The 17335-nt window shown below is 41.2% G+C and overlaps 1 protein-coding gene across 4 annotated transcripts in view; it reads right to left on the bottom strand.

Moving 5' to 3' along the window:
* LOC124034644 (glutamate receptor ionotropic, delta-2) overlaps window positions 1-17335 on the bottom strand; it is a 671933-nt gene that overhangs the window by 146678 nt on the left and 507920 nt on the right. For all 4 annotated transcript variants that reach the window (XR_006838605.1, XR_006838606.1, XR_006838607.1 and 1 more), the window contains exons 9-10: window positions 15064-15165; window positions 6783-6980 (exon numbers count right to left, since the gene is read on the bottom strand). Coding sequence is in view for 1 of the 4 variants with exons in the window: in XM_046348089.1 (XP_046204045.1) it covers window positions 6783-6980; window positions 15064-15165 (300 nt within the window). In the remaining 3 variants the exon portion in view is untranslated. The remainder of the gene's footprint in view (window positions 1-6782; window positions 6981-15063; window positions 15166-17335) is intronic.

The raw sequence follows: 17335 nt of genomic DNA, 5'->3' as shown, positions 1-17335 counted from the left end.
ACTGATACTCCAACACATATTACACACACTGATACTCCAAAACACACACATTACACACACTGATACTCCAACACATATTACACACACTGATACTCCAACACATATTACACACACTGATACTCCAACACACACACATTACACACACTGATACTCCAACACACATTACACACACTGATACTCCAACACACACATTACACACACTGATACTCCAACACACACACATTACACACACTGATACTCCAACACATATTACACACACTGATACTCCAACACACATTACACACACTGATACTCCAACACACATTACACACACTGATACTCCAACACACACACATTACACACACTGAAACTCCAACACACATTACACACACTGATACTCCAACACACACATTACACACACTGATACTCCAACACACATTACACACACTGATACTCCAACACACACATTACACACACTGATACTCCAACACATATTACACACACTGATACTCCAACACACACACATTACACACACTGATACTCCAACACATATTACACACACTGATACTCCAACACATATTACACACACTGATACTCCAACACACACACATTACACACACTGATACTCCAACACACATTACACACACTGATACTCCAACACACACACATTACACACACTGATACTCCAACACACACACATTACACACACTGATACTCCAACACACATTACACACACTGATACTCCAACACACATTACACACACTGATACTCCAACACACATTACACACACTGATACTCCAACACACACACATTACACACACTGAAACTCCAACACACATTACACACACTGATACTCCAACACACACACATTACACACACTGATACTCCAACACACACACACATTACACACACTGATACTCCAACACACACACATTACACACACTGATACTCCAACACACACATTACACACACTGATACTCCAACACACACACATTACACACACTGATACTCCAACACATATTACACACACTGATACTCCAACACACACATTACACACACTGATACTCCAACACATATTACACACACTGATACTCCAACACACACACATTACACACACTGATACTCCAACACACATTACACACACTGATACTCCAACACACACACATTACACACACTGATACTCCAACACACACACATTACACACACTGATACTCCAACACACATTACACACACTGATACTCCAACACACATTACACACACTGATACTCCAACACACATTACACACACTGATACTCCAACACACATTACACACACTGATACTCCAACACACACACATTACACACACTGATACTCCAACACACATTACACACACTGATACTCCAACACACACACATTACACACACTGATACTCCAACACACATTACACACACTGATACTCCAACACACATTACACACACTGATACTCCAACACACACACATTACACACACTGATACTCCAACACACATTACACACACTGATACTCCAACACACACACACACACACACACACACACACACACACACACACACACACACACACACACACACACACACACACACACACACACACACACACACACACACACACACACACACACACACACACACACACACACACATGTATACTGACTCTACACACACCCACTCATGTACAATAATCATATACGCTGCTTCCACTCTGTTTATCATATATCCTGAAGCCTATACCACTATACATATCTACCTCTATGGATCCAGTATCCTGAACATTGTAAATATGGTACTAGTACTGACCCTGTATATAATATGCTTATAGTGTTCTTCTCATTTCTTATTTCTTATTTTTACATCTTGTGTGTTTTTGTTTTACCTTGTTTGTATTTTCGCATTGTTATTGATGACTACATTGTTATTGATTATTGATGACTATATTGTTATTTATGACGACATTGTTATTGATTATTGATGACTACATTGTTATTGATGACGACATTGTTATTGATGACTACATTGTTATTGATGACTACATTGTTATTGATGACTACATTGTTATTGATGACTACATAGTTATTTACATTTACATTTAAGTCATTTAGCAGACGCTCTTATCCAGAGCGACTTACAAATTGGTGCATTCACCTTATGACTACATAGTTATTGATGACTACATTGTTATTGATGACTACATAGTTATTGATGACTACATTGTTATTGATTACTACATTGTTATTGATTATTGATGACTATATTGTTATCGATGACTACATTGTTATTGATGACTACATTGTTATTGATTATTGATGACTACATAGTTATTGATGACTACATTGTTATTGATTATTGATGACTACATAGTTATTGATGACTACATAGTTATTGATGACTACATTGTTATTGATGACTACATAGTTACTGATGACTACATAGTTATTGATGACTACATTGTTATTGATTACTACATTGTTATTGATTATTGACGACCACATAGTTATTGATGACTACATTGTTATTGATTACTACATTGTTATTGATGACTCCATAATTATTGATGACTACATAGTTATTGATGACTACATAGTTATTGATGACTACAATGTTATTGATTACTACATTGTTATTGATGACTACATTGTTTTTGATGACTACATAGTTATTGATGACCACATAGTTGTTGATGACTACATTGTTATTGATGACTACATAGTTATTGATGACTACATTGTTATTGATTATTGATGACTACATTGTTGTCGATGACTACATTGTTATTGATGACTACATTGTTATTGATTATTGATGACTACATTGTTATTGATGACTACATAGTTACTGATTACTACATAGTTATTGATCACTACATAGTTATTGATGACTACATTGTTATTGATGACTACATAGTTATTGATCACTACATAGTTATTGATCACTACATGTTATTGATGACTACATAGTTATTGATGACTACATAGTTATTGATGACTACATTGTTGGGCTGGCAAGAAAGGCATTCCACTGTACTTGTGCATGTGACATTGAAACTTGAGACTTAAAACACACAAAAAAAAACTGTCACTCACACAAACACACACTCTTCACATATGCTGCTGCTACTCTTTTAACTGTCTATCCTGATTGCTTAGTTACTTTTACCCCGATCTACATGTACATATTACCTTAATTACCTAAACTACCTTGTTCCTCTGCACATTGACTCGGTGCCAGTACTTCTTGTATATAGCCTCCTTATGGTTATTTTATTGTGTTACCATTTTTTTGTGCTAATTGTTCTTAATTTTTAAATTTGCATTGATGTAAGTAAGCATTTCACGGTAAAGTCTACACCTGTTGTATTTGGCACGTGACATATTTGATTGAATGATTTGAAAACCAATGACAGACATGTCGTTTGAGGAAACTAAACCTCATAAAATCCTGTGTTTGTATTTCATCACTGGAAAGCTAGTGGGAATTGTTTGGTCATGACGATTATGTCAATTAATGAATATTATGTATCTTTATGACAATTGGGACCATTCATGACTATTATGACTATTTACAACTATTAAGACTATTCATTAATATTATTTCTCTTCACGACTATTATAACAGTCAATGACTATTAGAACAATCAATGACTATTATAACAATCCATGACTATTAGAACAATCCATGACTATTAGAACAATCCATGACTATTAGAACAATCAATGACTATTAGAACAATCCATGACTATTAGAACAGTCAATGACTATTAGAACAATCAATGACTATTAGACTATTAGAACATCCATGACTATTAGAACAATCCATGACTATTAGAACACTATTAGAACAATCCATGACTATTAGAACAATCCATGACTATTAGAACAGTCAATGACTATTAGAACAATCCATGACTATTAGAACAATCCATGACTATTAGAACAATCCATGACTATTAGAACAATCCATGACTATTAGAACAATCCATGACTATTAGAACAATCCATGACTATTAGAACAATCCATGACTATTAGAACAATCCATGACTATTAGAACAATCCATGACTATTAGAACAATCCATGACTATTAGAACAATCCATGACTATTAGAACAATAGAACCATGACTATTAGAACAATAGAACCATGACTATTAGAACAATCCATGACTATTAGAACTATTAGAACAATCCATGACTATTAGAACAAATGACTATTAGAACAATCCATGACTATTAGAACAATCCATGACTATTAGAACAATCCATGACATGATCCATGACTATTAGAACTATTAGAACAATCCATGACTATTAGAACAATCCATGACTATTAAGCCTCTTCATGACTATTATGACTATTAGAACAATCCATGACTATTAGAACAGTCAATGACTATTAGAACAATCGATGACTATTAGAACAATCCATGACTATGTCAGTCAATTATTGACATTTTCTATGTACAGTTACTATACATCTATACAGTATGTCTGTTTCCTCTAAAGTGTGTGTGTATGTATGAGTGTGAGCATGCGTATGTTTATTAGGAAGACATCTTTTCAATTCTCTTCACTACGCTGTCTTTGTATTCCATCAATTGTGTACCATTCCATGTCCTCTAGAATATACAAGGTCAAGGGAAGAAACCGTTTTTCAAAGGAAGCATTCAAACACATCACAGAAGAGCATACACCCCCCCCCCAAAAAAAAACATTACTCTGGAAAAACCATTCTTGATAGGACATAATAACAATAATAATAATGTCTGCCTATATGTGTCTATATCATCTGTATCATTCCAGACACTTCAAAAGGTCTGATGGATAATAATAGCATGCAGTGATTGCTTTATACGGAATAAAAAACATATCGGTCTGTGTTTGTGATCTGAAAGATAAACTCCAACTCTTCTGCACATATCTGCACATTTAAGGAAGCAAACTGGAAGCAGCAGTGGTGGAATCGGTGTGGGAATGGCATTAGATCTGGAAAGCAAGCTATCAAAAAGAGACTGGAAATGGGAAAACAGCAAGGGGTGATGGGTAATGGCCCTGAAAATGCTCTGCTGACCTCCAGCTGTTTTCAGCTTTGCCTTTTGTCTGTTAGTCTGGCTGTTAGACAGTCTTTCAGTCCACTCTCTATTGGACTAGGTGAATAGCTGACAGCACCGTGGACAGAAAACCAGCCAACTCTAATGAAGAAGCCAGTTTACCAAGGCAATGACTTCTAATCCTTGCATGTCTGTAATTGATTTACTCTGACGAGAGATTATAGAGCGCTATGTAGACACATTATTACACTTGATGTACTTTGGTTGAAGTGATGAGGATGGACGGATGGATGGATGGACGGATGAGGGTGTTTCCTGCAGAGGAAGGCAATGCATTGAGAACACAGATAATTCATGGATGACATGACAATCTGAATTCATATGTATTTCTCTAACGTGGTATTTTTGTCTTGATTCTGGAAAGTACTAGTGGAATGAATTTGGACATAGTACTGCAGCATATAGAGTGCCCATAATGCATTTGGACTTAGTACTGCAGCATATAGGGTGCCCATAATGCATTTGGACATAGTACTGCAGCATATAGAGTGCCCATAATGCATTTGGACATAGTACTGCAGCATATAGGGTGCCCATAATGCATTTGGACATAGTACTGCAGCATATAGGGTGCCCATAATGCATTTGGACATAGTACTGCAGCATATAGGGTGTCCATAATGCATTTGGACATAGTACTGCAGCATATAGGGTGCCCATAATGCATTTGGACATAGTACTGCAGCATATAGGGTGCCCATAATGCATTTGGACATAGTACTGCAGCATATAGAGTGCCCATAATGCATTTGGACATAGTACTGCAGCATATAGAGTGCCCATAATGCATTTGGACATAGTACTGCAGCATATAGAGTGCCCATAATGGATTTGGACATAGTACTGCAGCATATAGAGTGCCCATAATGCATTTGGACATAGTACTGCAGCATATAGGGTTCCCATAATGCATTTGGACATAGTACTGCAGCATATAGGGTGCCCATAATGCATTTGGACATAGTACTGCAGCATATAGGGTGCCCATAATGCATTTGGACATAGTACTGCAGCATATAGAGTGTCCATAATGCATTTGGCATAGTACCATATAGGGTGCCCATAATGCATTTGGACATAGTACTGCAGCATATAGAGTGCCCATAATGCATTTGGACATAGTACTGCAGCATATGGGGTGCCCATAATGCATTTGGACATAGTACTGCAGCATATAGAGTGCCCATAATGCATTTGGACATAGTACTGCAGCATATAGAGTGTCCATAATGCATTTGGACATAGTACTGCAGCATATAGGGTGCCCATAATGCATTTGGACATAGTACTGCAGCATATAGAGTGCCCATAATGCATTTGGACATAGTACTGCAGCATATAGGGTGCCCATAATGCATTTGGACATAGTACTGCAGCATATAGGGTGCCCATAATGCATTTGGACATAGTACTGCAGCATATAGGGTGCCCATAATGCATTTGGACATAGTACTGCAGCATATAGGGTGCCCATAGGGCTCTGGTCAACAGCACTGCACCCTATTCCCTATGGAATCAACTACTTTTGACCAGGGCCCATAAGGCTCTCATCAAAAGTAGTACACTATATATGGAGTAGGGTGTTGTTTTGGACAACGTTTGGCCAGGGCCCATAGTGCTCTGATCAAAAGTAGTGCACTATATAGGGAGTAGGCAGTCATTTGAGACAGAGCCAGCGTCTCTCACCTTGGCGACCAGCTCTCCCATCAGTCCGTTCCAGACCCCGTCGGACTGTTGGCTCCCGTACTTATGGTCAGGGGCCACATAGATCTCGTACTTGAAGCCCAGGTAGTTAGAGAGGGAATCCAGTACGTCGATGGAGTAGCCTTGGTACTTCTTAGGCTTCCCAAGGACATTCTCTGACACCATCACAAAGGGCTCCTCCTGTTGGGACAAAAATCAATGTTCAACCTTACTGCTATATCCTCCATCCGGCACTACTGTATTGTATCCCAGGTCTCCTCGGCCTCCACCCAATGCCTTTTTTCCTATAATGGTTTACAACTTATTGAATGGGTCAATTTGAGCCAGCCAATCCATATCCTTTCCCAGGATTTTTTGCCTAATCGTCACTAAATTTATGCTATTGTTTTCCACCTAACACACAGTAACCTTACAGAGAGAGAGAGAGCGATGAGGGAGAGAGATAGAAAGAGAGAGAGAGAGAGGTGTGAAATATGATAAATAAGTCCACACTCCACTTGCTAATTGTCATGGACTATCCTGCAACGTGTCTCAACTTCGCGCCAAGAAGAAGAAACAGTAGCCCTTTCCCTTCCTGACTATCTTCCACTTGAATAAATCCCTATTGATGACTGAGATGTTTCTGGGAATATGTCAGCCAGATGTATTACTGAGGGGGTGTTATTGAATAAACACGGCATGCACATTAAGCCAGTTCTTTCTAATCCTCCACGGCCCCTGTCGCTCAATAAGCTATGTGTGGGAGTGTGAACATGCATGCCGACTCCCACTGTAGCCGTGAGGCACCATCAATCGGTGAGGGAACCCCCGCCACGTTGCGCACCATGCCACCTACTTACCTACCTACCTACAGTACCTACCACTTCCTACACTCCATCATAGTCCCCCAACCAAAACCTTACCTGACACACAAGTGTATATTTACGCACACTAACATGCTACTCTGACACACTACCCCCCCCCCCCCGCTGCTGTTACCTCCATTGTGGAATGGCAGAAGAGCAGGTTTTTCCTCCCTTGTAGTGGCTCATCTTGCATTGATTACCTCCTCAGTATACGGCTATCACTTCCACACAATTACACATTGATTACCATCTCAGTATACGGTTATCACTTCCACACAATTACACATTGATTACCTCCTCAGTATACGGCTATCACTTCCACACAACTACACATTGATTACCATCTCAGTATACGGTTATCACTTCCACACAACTACACATTGATTACCTCCTCAGTATATGGCTATCACTTCCACACAACTACACATTGATTACCATCTCAGTATACGGTTATCACTTCCACACAACTACACATTGATTACCTCCTCAGTATACGGCTATCACTTCCACACAATTACACATTGATTACCATCTCAGTATACGGTTATCACTTCCACACAACTACACATTGATTACCATCTCAGTATACGGTTATCACTTCCACACAACTACACATTGATTACCTCCTCAGTGTATGGCTATCACTTCCACACAACTACACATTGATTACCATCTCAGTATACGGTTATCACTTCCACACAACTACACATTGATTACCTTCTCAGTGTATGGCTATCACTTCCACACAACTACACATTGATTACCTTCTCAGTGTATGGCTATCACTTCCACACAACTACCCATTGATTACCATCTCAGTATATGGCTATCACTTCCACATAACTACAAATTGATTCAAATGCACCCCAGATCTTGCAGACTATCTCAGCAGCGAGAAAATCAATAGTGAGCGTGAAACGGTACAAGTGTACATCTGTGAGAGCATGTTTCCTACTTTATCACAGTGGGAGGTGCACTACATGATTGTGAGAGTGTGTAGCCGTGTGTATGTGTCTCAGCAGGAAGCAGTGTCTGTATGTGGGAGCTTTATTGTGTCTTTGTGTCAGTTTCAATGTTTTTACGCTGTGCACTATGTAATCAAATCCGTTCCAGTCTGTGTGTGTGTGTGTGTGTGTGTGTGTGTGTGTGTGTGTGTGTGTGTGTGTGTGTGTGTGTGTGTGTGTGTGTGTGTGTGTGTGTGTGTGTGTGTGTGTGTGTGTGTGTGTGTGTGTGTGTGTGTGTGTCTACAGTATATATACACTTGTTTGGAAATTATATTTGTGTGAGAACATGCATGTTCACAGTCCAAGTGCAAAATGTGTGTTCCTCTAGATAGGAGGGAAAGTATTTATAGACAGTTCTAGACTGGAGGGAAGGTTTTTATAAAGACTCAGTTCTAGACTGGAGGGAAGGTCTTTATACAGACAGTTCTAGACTGGAGGGAAGGTTTTTATACAGACTCAGTTCTAGACTGGAGGGAAGGTCTTTATACAGACAGTTCTAGACTGGAGGGAAGGTCTTTATACAGACAGTTCTAGACTGGAGGGAAGGTCTTTATACAGACAGTTCTAGACTGGAGGGAAGGTCTTTATACAGACTCAGTTCTAGACTGGAGGGAAGGTCTTTATACAGACAGTTCTAGACTGGAGGGAAGGTTTTTATACAGACTCAGTTCTAGACTGGAGGGAAGGTCTTTATACAGACAGTTCTAGACTGGAGGGAAGGTCTTTATACAGACAGTTCTAGACTGGAGGGAAGGTCTTTATACAGACAGTTCTAGACTTCTAGACTCAGTTCTAGACTGGAGGGAAGGTCTTTATACAGACAGTTCTAGACTGGAGGGAAGGTCTTTATACAGACAGTTCTAGACTGGAGGGAAGGTCTTTATACAGACTCAGTTCTAGACTGGAGGGAAGGTCTTTATACAGACTCAGTTCTAGACTGGAGGGAAGGCCTTTATTCAGACTAAATTATAGACTGGAGGGAGTGTCTTTATACAGACCTAGTTCTAGACTGGAGGGAAGGTCTTTATACAGACAGTTCTAGACTGGAGGGAAGGTCTTTATCTTTATACAGACTCAGTTCTACTCGATGGAAATGATAATGTGTTATCTGTTATAGTCTATTATAGTCTATAGCAGGGGGGCATACTCATCATGTAAGGGTTATTCACCCCCACCTGGTTGTCCAGCTTGGGGCCTATCAGCTCTTCCTACAGCCACAGCAGCAGCCCCACTGCCATCAGCCTGCCATTAGACTGTAACCAGCCTGCAATCAGACTGCCATTAGACTGCCATCAGACTGCCATTAGACTGCCATCAGACTGCCATTAGACTGCCATCAGACTGCCATTAGACTGCCATCAGCCTGCCATTAGACTGCCATCAGACTGCCATTAGACTGCCATTAGACTGCCATCAGCCTGCCATTAGACTGCCATCAGATTGCCATTAGACTGCCATCAGCCTGCCATTAGACTGCCATCAGACTGCCATTAGACTGCCATCAGACTGCCATTAGACTGCCATCAGAATGCCATCAGACTGCCATCAGACTGCCATTAGACTGCCATCAGCCTGCCATTAGACTGCCATCAGACTGCCATCAGACTGCCATCAGCCTGCCATTAGACTGCCATCAGACTGCCATCAGACTGCCATCAGACTGCCATCAGCCTGCCATCAGCCTGCCATTAGACTGCCATCAGGCTGCCATCAGACTGCCATCAGACTGCCATCAGACTGCCATCAGACTTCCACCATGCAGACCATAGGGGCTCACCAGAGTCATTCAGACAGCCCACATACCCTGACTCTGGCCTGTACTCACTGAACTGGGGCTCTGCTCTGCATGAGAGGGTCATTGGGGTGCAGACAGAGAACACTCTCTCTATCTCTCTGCACTTCAGCTCCCGAGAAAGACTGGGCACTCTATTACCCATCAGCCACCCATTAGCCACCCTTCTGTAGCTCTGTAGCTCAGTTGGTAGAGCATGGCGCTTGTAACGCCAGGGTAGTGGGTTCGATCCCCGGGACCACCCATACGTAGAATGTATGCACACATGACTGTAAGTCGCTTTGGATAAAAGCGTCTGCTAAATGGCATATATTATTATTATTATATTAAGGATGCCTCCAGATCCCACTGCTCCTCGACTCCCCTAACATACACATCATGCGTAACCAAGGCCCCGCCAAGATTCCACTGGCACCCCTCATTCCCCTTAGACACACACACACATATTTCTTCCCGATTTATAAGTGTTTTTTAAATTAACACTTAAGCTGGAAATGGCAATTTTCCACCCAAATAGATCACCACTAAAAAGGCCTCCATGGGAAAGCATTAAATCAATGGATGACTGGTGATATTGCTGTTATTATCAAACAGTCTCTGAGCCGAGTTAGAGATGATGCCTGGCCAGGGAGGGATGCAGCCTGCCCGGGTTGATGGGTCCTGCTAATCACTGTGTTTTTCGTCCATGGCACCCAGTTATTATCCACAGAGTAGGGATGCTGGGAAGAGCTCAGGGCATCTTGGAATAGTGGATACTCCCTTTCAGGTTGCCCAGTCAAATGACCAAATCGCCCTCTAGTGGTTTCATGGGTGGAATGTTTTTCATAATTAATTAACATTAACATATTTTAACACGTAAAAAAATCCAGTGTTTCTATGTCAAATGGTTTTGTTATATTTCAGTCTTCTGTGATGTACATAAAAGTGTTATATTGGGATGTAAACATTCAACTCTATATCTGACATGGTACAGATTTCTTTATTTTTCTTTATTTTTAAGCCCTTAACCATGTGTGTGAGGTGTATACTTTTGTTACAAAGTAGTTTTGTTTAAGACTACCAAGAAACACTGAGGTAAAATAATAGTAAATAGCCACAGAGTAGATCAATTGAACATGATAAGTGGATTGGTTGAAATTAAAAAGAATATGTACAGATAGATAGAGGGTAGTGGTTGGGGGTCATTGAATATTGTCCCACCGGGCAAATGTTAGTTGAACCAAAATTCCATTAACATCATTTGTCAACATACTGACATTGAACATCAATGGAATTTTCAAAAATAAATGTCAACATACTCATGTTAACCAGATTTCAACCACAAATCAATGACAGGATTTCAAGAGTCAGTTTGTTTATTTCAATAAAATATAATGCAAATAATGACATCAGGGTTTTGCCAGGAGGGATCTTCTGAACTGGGTCTAAAGATCAGAAAGCCCAAACATAATGTACTGTTAGCTACACACCCTCCAAATGCTAGCCTAGCTATCACACACGTCATCTCATACATAGTCCATCCACAGTACTCTAGACATTTGACACTAATTCATACTGGCTGCACTTCATAAAGGATGTCAATCACAGAGGTCGAGCAAATGAGAGAGAGAGTGAGAGATGCATCAACAGAAATCTTGGTAAAATCCTCAGCAGACTCGTACATTTCCTCAGTGGAAACTATGTACTGAGCAAACGTCAAATTGGCTTTTTACCAAATTACCGTACTACAGACCACGTATTCACCCTGCACACCCTAATTGACAAACAAAAAAACAAAACAAAACAAAGGCAAAGTCTTTTCATGCTTTGTCGATTTCAAAAAAGCTTTTGATTCAATTTGGGAATCTTGTTAAAGTTGAGGGTCGCATGGATTCCACTCAATATCAGCAGATTCTTGGGAATAATGTTGAAGAATCAGTCACAAAGTTGAAGTTAAGCCGGGGCTGGATATTGCAACAAGACAACAACCCAAAACACTGCTCAAAATCTACCCGGGCATTTATGCAGAGGAACAAGTACAATGTTCTGGAATGGCCATCCCAGTCCCTAATCATTGAGAATCTGTGGGATGATTTGAAGCGGGCTGTCCATGCTCAGCAACCATCAAACCTAACTGAACTTGAGTTGTTTTGTAAGGAGGAATGGTCCAAAATACCTTCATCCAGAATCCAGACACTCATTAGAGGCTATGGGAAGCGTCTAGAGGCTGTTATTTTAGTAAAAGGAGGCTCTACTAAATATCGATGTGATTTTTCTATTGGGGTGCCCAAATTTATGCACCTGTCTAATTTTGTTTTGAAGCATATTGCACATTTTCTGTTAATCCAATAAACCTCATTTCACTACTGAAATATTACTGCGTCCATCAGCTATTTGATAGATCAAAATGAAATTGCTGATTCAAACACCCAATTATTTACAAATGAAAATTGTCAGGGGTGCCCAAAAATGTTCATACGACTGTATCATCAAAATGGCGATGGCACTAGAACAGTCTTTAGCACCCGGCCTCACTCTACTAGAATCTGAAGTCAGATATCCACTGTTTGCTGATGATCTGGTGCTTTTAGGACCTAAATCGTCTGCACAGATTCTGTAGGACCTGGGTCCTGACAGTAAATCTCAGTAAAATAAGGGTGTTCCAAAAAAATGTCCAGTTGCCAGGACCACAAATACAAATTCCATCTACACACCGTTGCCCTAGAGCACACAAAAAATGATACATACATTGGCCTAAACATCAGTGCCACAGTTAAATTCAACAAAGCTGTGAATGATCTGAGAGACAAGGCAAGAAGGTCATTCTATGCCATCGAAAGGAACTTAAAAACTCGACACACCAATTAGGATCACGCTAAAAATAAGTGAATGAGTTCTAGAACCCATTGCCCTTTATGGTTGTGAGGTCTGGGGTCCTCTCACCAACCAATAATTCACCAAATGGAACAAACAGCAAATTGAGACTCTGCATACAGAAGTATGCTAAAATCTCATCCATGTACAACGTAGAACACCAAATAATGTAGAGCAGAATGAGGCCGACACCCACTAATGGATCCAAACCCAGAAAAGAGCTGTTAAATTCTACAACCACCTAAAAGGAAGTGATTCACAAACTGTCCATAAAAAGCCGTCACCCACAGAGAGATGAACCTGGAGAATAGTCCCCTAAGAAAGCTGGTCCTGGGACTCTGTTCACAAACACAAACAAACCCCACTGAGTCCCAGGAAAGCAACAAAATTAGACCCAACCAAATCATGAGAAAACAAAAAAAAGATATTTACTTGACACATTGTAAAGAATTAACAAAGAAATTGAGCAAACTAGAATGCTATTTGGCCCTAAACAGAGTGTACACAGTGGCAGAATACCTGACCACTGTGACTGACCCAAACGTAAGGAAATCTTTGACTATGTACAGACTCAGTGAGCATAGACTCGCTATTGAGAAAGGAAATCAAACCCAATTTTGATAAACTCCCATATCTACTGGGTGAAATACCACAGTATGCCATCACAGCAGTGTGTGTGACCTGTTGCCACAAGAAAAGGGCAACCAGTGAAGAACAAACACCATTGTAAATACAACCCATATTGATGTTTGTTTTCCCTTTCGTACTTTAACTATTTGCACATAATGACATTTTAAATATCTTTATTATTTAATTTTAATTTTATTATCTACTTCACTTGCTTTTGCAATGTTAACATATGTTTTCCATGTCAATAAAGCCCTGAAATTGAAAAGAGAGAGAGAGAGAGAGAGAGAGAGAGAGAGAGAGAGAGAGAGAGAGAGAGAGAGAGAGAGAGAGAGAAGAGAGAGAGAGAGAGAGAGAGAGAGAGAGAGAGAGAGAGAGAGAGAGAGAGAGAGAGAGAGAGAGAGAGAGAGAGAGAGAGAGAGAGAGAGAGAGAAAGAGAGAGAGAGAGAGAGAGAGAGAGAGAGAGAGAGAGAAAGAAAGAAAGAAAGAAAGAAAGAGAGAGAGAGAGAGAGAGAGAGAGAGAGCGCGAGAGGGAGAAAGATTGAGACAAAGGGATTTGTCAGTGAATACTGCCGTCGTTATCTTGTGCCTCTGGGAAAACACACACACAGACATGCATGCACAAACTCACACGCACCCACCACCCAACCCTTTTCCTACACACCATTTCTGAGAAAACAGACTCCAGACTCCATGTGCATTTTGACAGGGATGAAAATAAAATAAAAAGAGTGGTAGAATCATCTCTTTCTTCCCCCCCAGACTTGAAAGCTGCGATATGAAGAACTTAATGCTCTGAATCTTTAACCACTCTGGGGACTCGCTCAAATCGGCGCTGGAGGCAAGATAGAAAAACTTGAACCTCAATATAATGGAGCTCAATTCAACTTCTGAAATTGCTTTTAATGAAGCGCCCGTTGTCCACTTGCTGTCCGTGAACAGACACGCCGACTTATATCTGGGAGTGTTGAACATCGTCGACGCACCAGGACTAATTACAAGTGATATCTTTATGATTCCAAGTCTATTAAAAAGCGGTGTACATACAGGCCCATGGCGGATACAGACAGCGCTGGGCTGGGGTCAGCGTCTAGGGGCAACTTCACCCTACTCCGATACAGGGTGAACAGTACAGTACTCACCAGGACAGTGACCACTCGCAGAACCACGCCCCTCATATTGTTCTCCAGCTTCCTGTCTGTCAGCGTTCCGTTGAGGCCGTGCACTGGGTCCCAGGTGGCCAGCTGGAAGACAAGCAGGAAGTATAGTTTATTTGTGACATGTTAACACGACGGTCCTCTGGATCAGGTGGTAGAGCATGGTGTATGGTGCAGGGTTGTGGCTTCGAATCCTCCTGGGGCCAACTATAAGAAAATGTATGAACGCATAATGGTAAGTCGCATTGGGATAAAAAGTGAATATTATTATATTATACTATGGCTTAGAATGATGACACCAAACAAACACACCACACCAGCATCATTCCAGCATCTTGATGACACAGTCAATCGTGACGATCAACTGTTTCCCACCATCTCAAAATTTGCAGTTATCACAATTGACATACTGTTACTGTCTGTGAAGAGAACCAAGTGCAGGACCGTCAATGATCTACTCTTACTATTCATAATGGTGCTCTGAATAGTCATTGGACTATTTTTGTGCCCTGGTCAAAAGTAGTGCACTATGTAGGGAACAGGGTTCAATTTGGGCCATTTTTTTTATTCAGTAAGGTTGTCAGGGTCGTTCAGGGTTCTGTCAACAGAAACTGCCTGGGGAGCAGAAGGAGCTGAAGGAAAAGTAGAAGTGCTGATCTAGGATCAGGTAATCTTATTCATATTGTGTTCTAAAAGGCAACACTGATCCTAGATCAGCACTCCTACACTGAGACACTTAACTGATCCAGAACTCAACATTTTATCTCACTCTTTTCACATCTTCGCGTTTTATTGGGATCACTCATTTACCCCAGATCTTTTTTCTCGCCTGTTTTTGTTGTTGTTGTTGCAATAAAACATTCCTGCGACTCAGATCAAACCATACTAGCCTCCCTGTAGACAAACACATGGCAAAGAGGAGAAAGATTTACCTCTTCAAAGACAACAGAGGAGAGCGAGGAGACAGAGGAGAGAGAGGAGAGTGAGGAGAGAGAGGAGAAAGAGTAGAGAGAGGAGACAGGAGACAAAAGAGCGAGGAGACAGAGAAGCCATGAAGAGAAAGAGGAGACAGAAGAAAGAGAGGAGACAGAGGAGACAGAGGAGACAGAAGAGAGAGAGGAGACAGAAGAGAGAGAGGAGACAGAAGAGAGAGAGGAGACAGAGGAGCCATGAAGAGAAAGAGGAGACAGAAGAAAGAGAGGAGACAGAGGAGACAGAGGAGACAGAAGAGAGAGAGGAGCCAGAGGAGAGAGAGGAGACAGAGGAGAGAGAGGAGAGTGAGGAGAGAGAGGAGAAAGAGTAGAGAGAGGAGACAGGAGACAAAATAGCGAGGAGACAGAGGAGCCATGAAGAGAAAGAGGAGACAGAAGAAAGAGAGGAGACAGAGGAGACAGAGGAGACAGAAGAGAGAGAGGAGACAGAAGAGAGAGAGGAGACAGAAGAGAGAGAGGAGACAGAGGAGCCATGAAGAGAAAGAGGAGACAGAAGAAAGAGAGGAGACAGAAGAGAGAGAGGAGACAGAAGAGACAGAGGAGAGAGAGGAGACAGAAGAGACAGAGGAGAGAGAGGAGACAGAAGAGACAGAGGAGAGAGAGAGGAGACAGAAGAGAGAGAGGAGACAGAAGAGAGAGAGGAGACAGAGGAGCCATGAAGAGAAAGGGGAGACAGAAGAAAGAGAGGAGACAGAAGAGAGAGAGGAGACAGAAGAGACAGAGGAGAGAGAGGAGACAGAAGAGACAGAGGAGACAGAGGAGAGAGAGGAGACAGAAGAGACAGAGGAGAGAGAGGAGACAGAAGAGAGAGAGGAGACAGAAGAGAGAGGGGAGACAGAGGAGACAGAAGAGAGAGGGGAGACAGAAGAGAGAGGAGACAGAAGAGAGAGAGGAGACAGAAGAGAGAGGGGAGACAGAGGAGACAGAAGAGAGAGGGGAGACAGAAGAGAGAGGAGACAGAAGAGATATATATTGTATTCTTTATGCTGCTGCTTTTGCTTTTCACTAGAGTGGTGCATGTAGCTTGTTGTTAGCCACTCATAAGTCATCAAAGCGGCAATGGACTACAGTCATAGAACCTCCATGTGTGGCAAAAGCTAGGGGATATCTAATCAATGGAAGTTAAAGGAAGAAAGATAGGCTACAACAACCAAGAGTCAACAGGTAGCCTGCTACATCATATTCTGAAAAGAGTTATTGTTGTTGTTTGTAGCTGTGTAGGGCAAGAACGTGCATGCCTCGATTAGCCTAGCTAGCTTAACTAG

Source organism: Oncorhynchus gorbuscha, linkage group LG04, assembly GCF_021184085.1.
Source record: "Oncorhynchus gorbuscha isolate QuinsamMale2020 ecotype Even-year linkage group LG04, OgorEven_v1.0, whole genome shotgun sequence".
NCBI classification, from domain to species: domain Eukaryota; kingdom Metazoa; phylum Chordata; class Actinopteri; order Salmoniformes; family Salmonidae; genus Oncorhynchus; species Oncorhynchus gorbuscha.
Note: the sequence above shows the minus strand (reverse complement) of the source record. Positions and strands in the feature narration are given on the sequence as shown.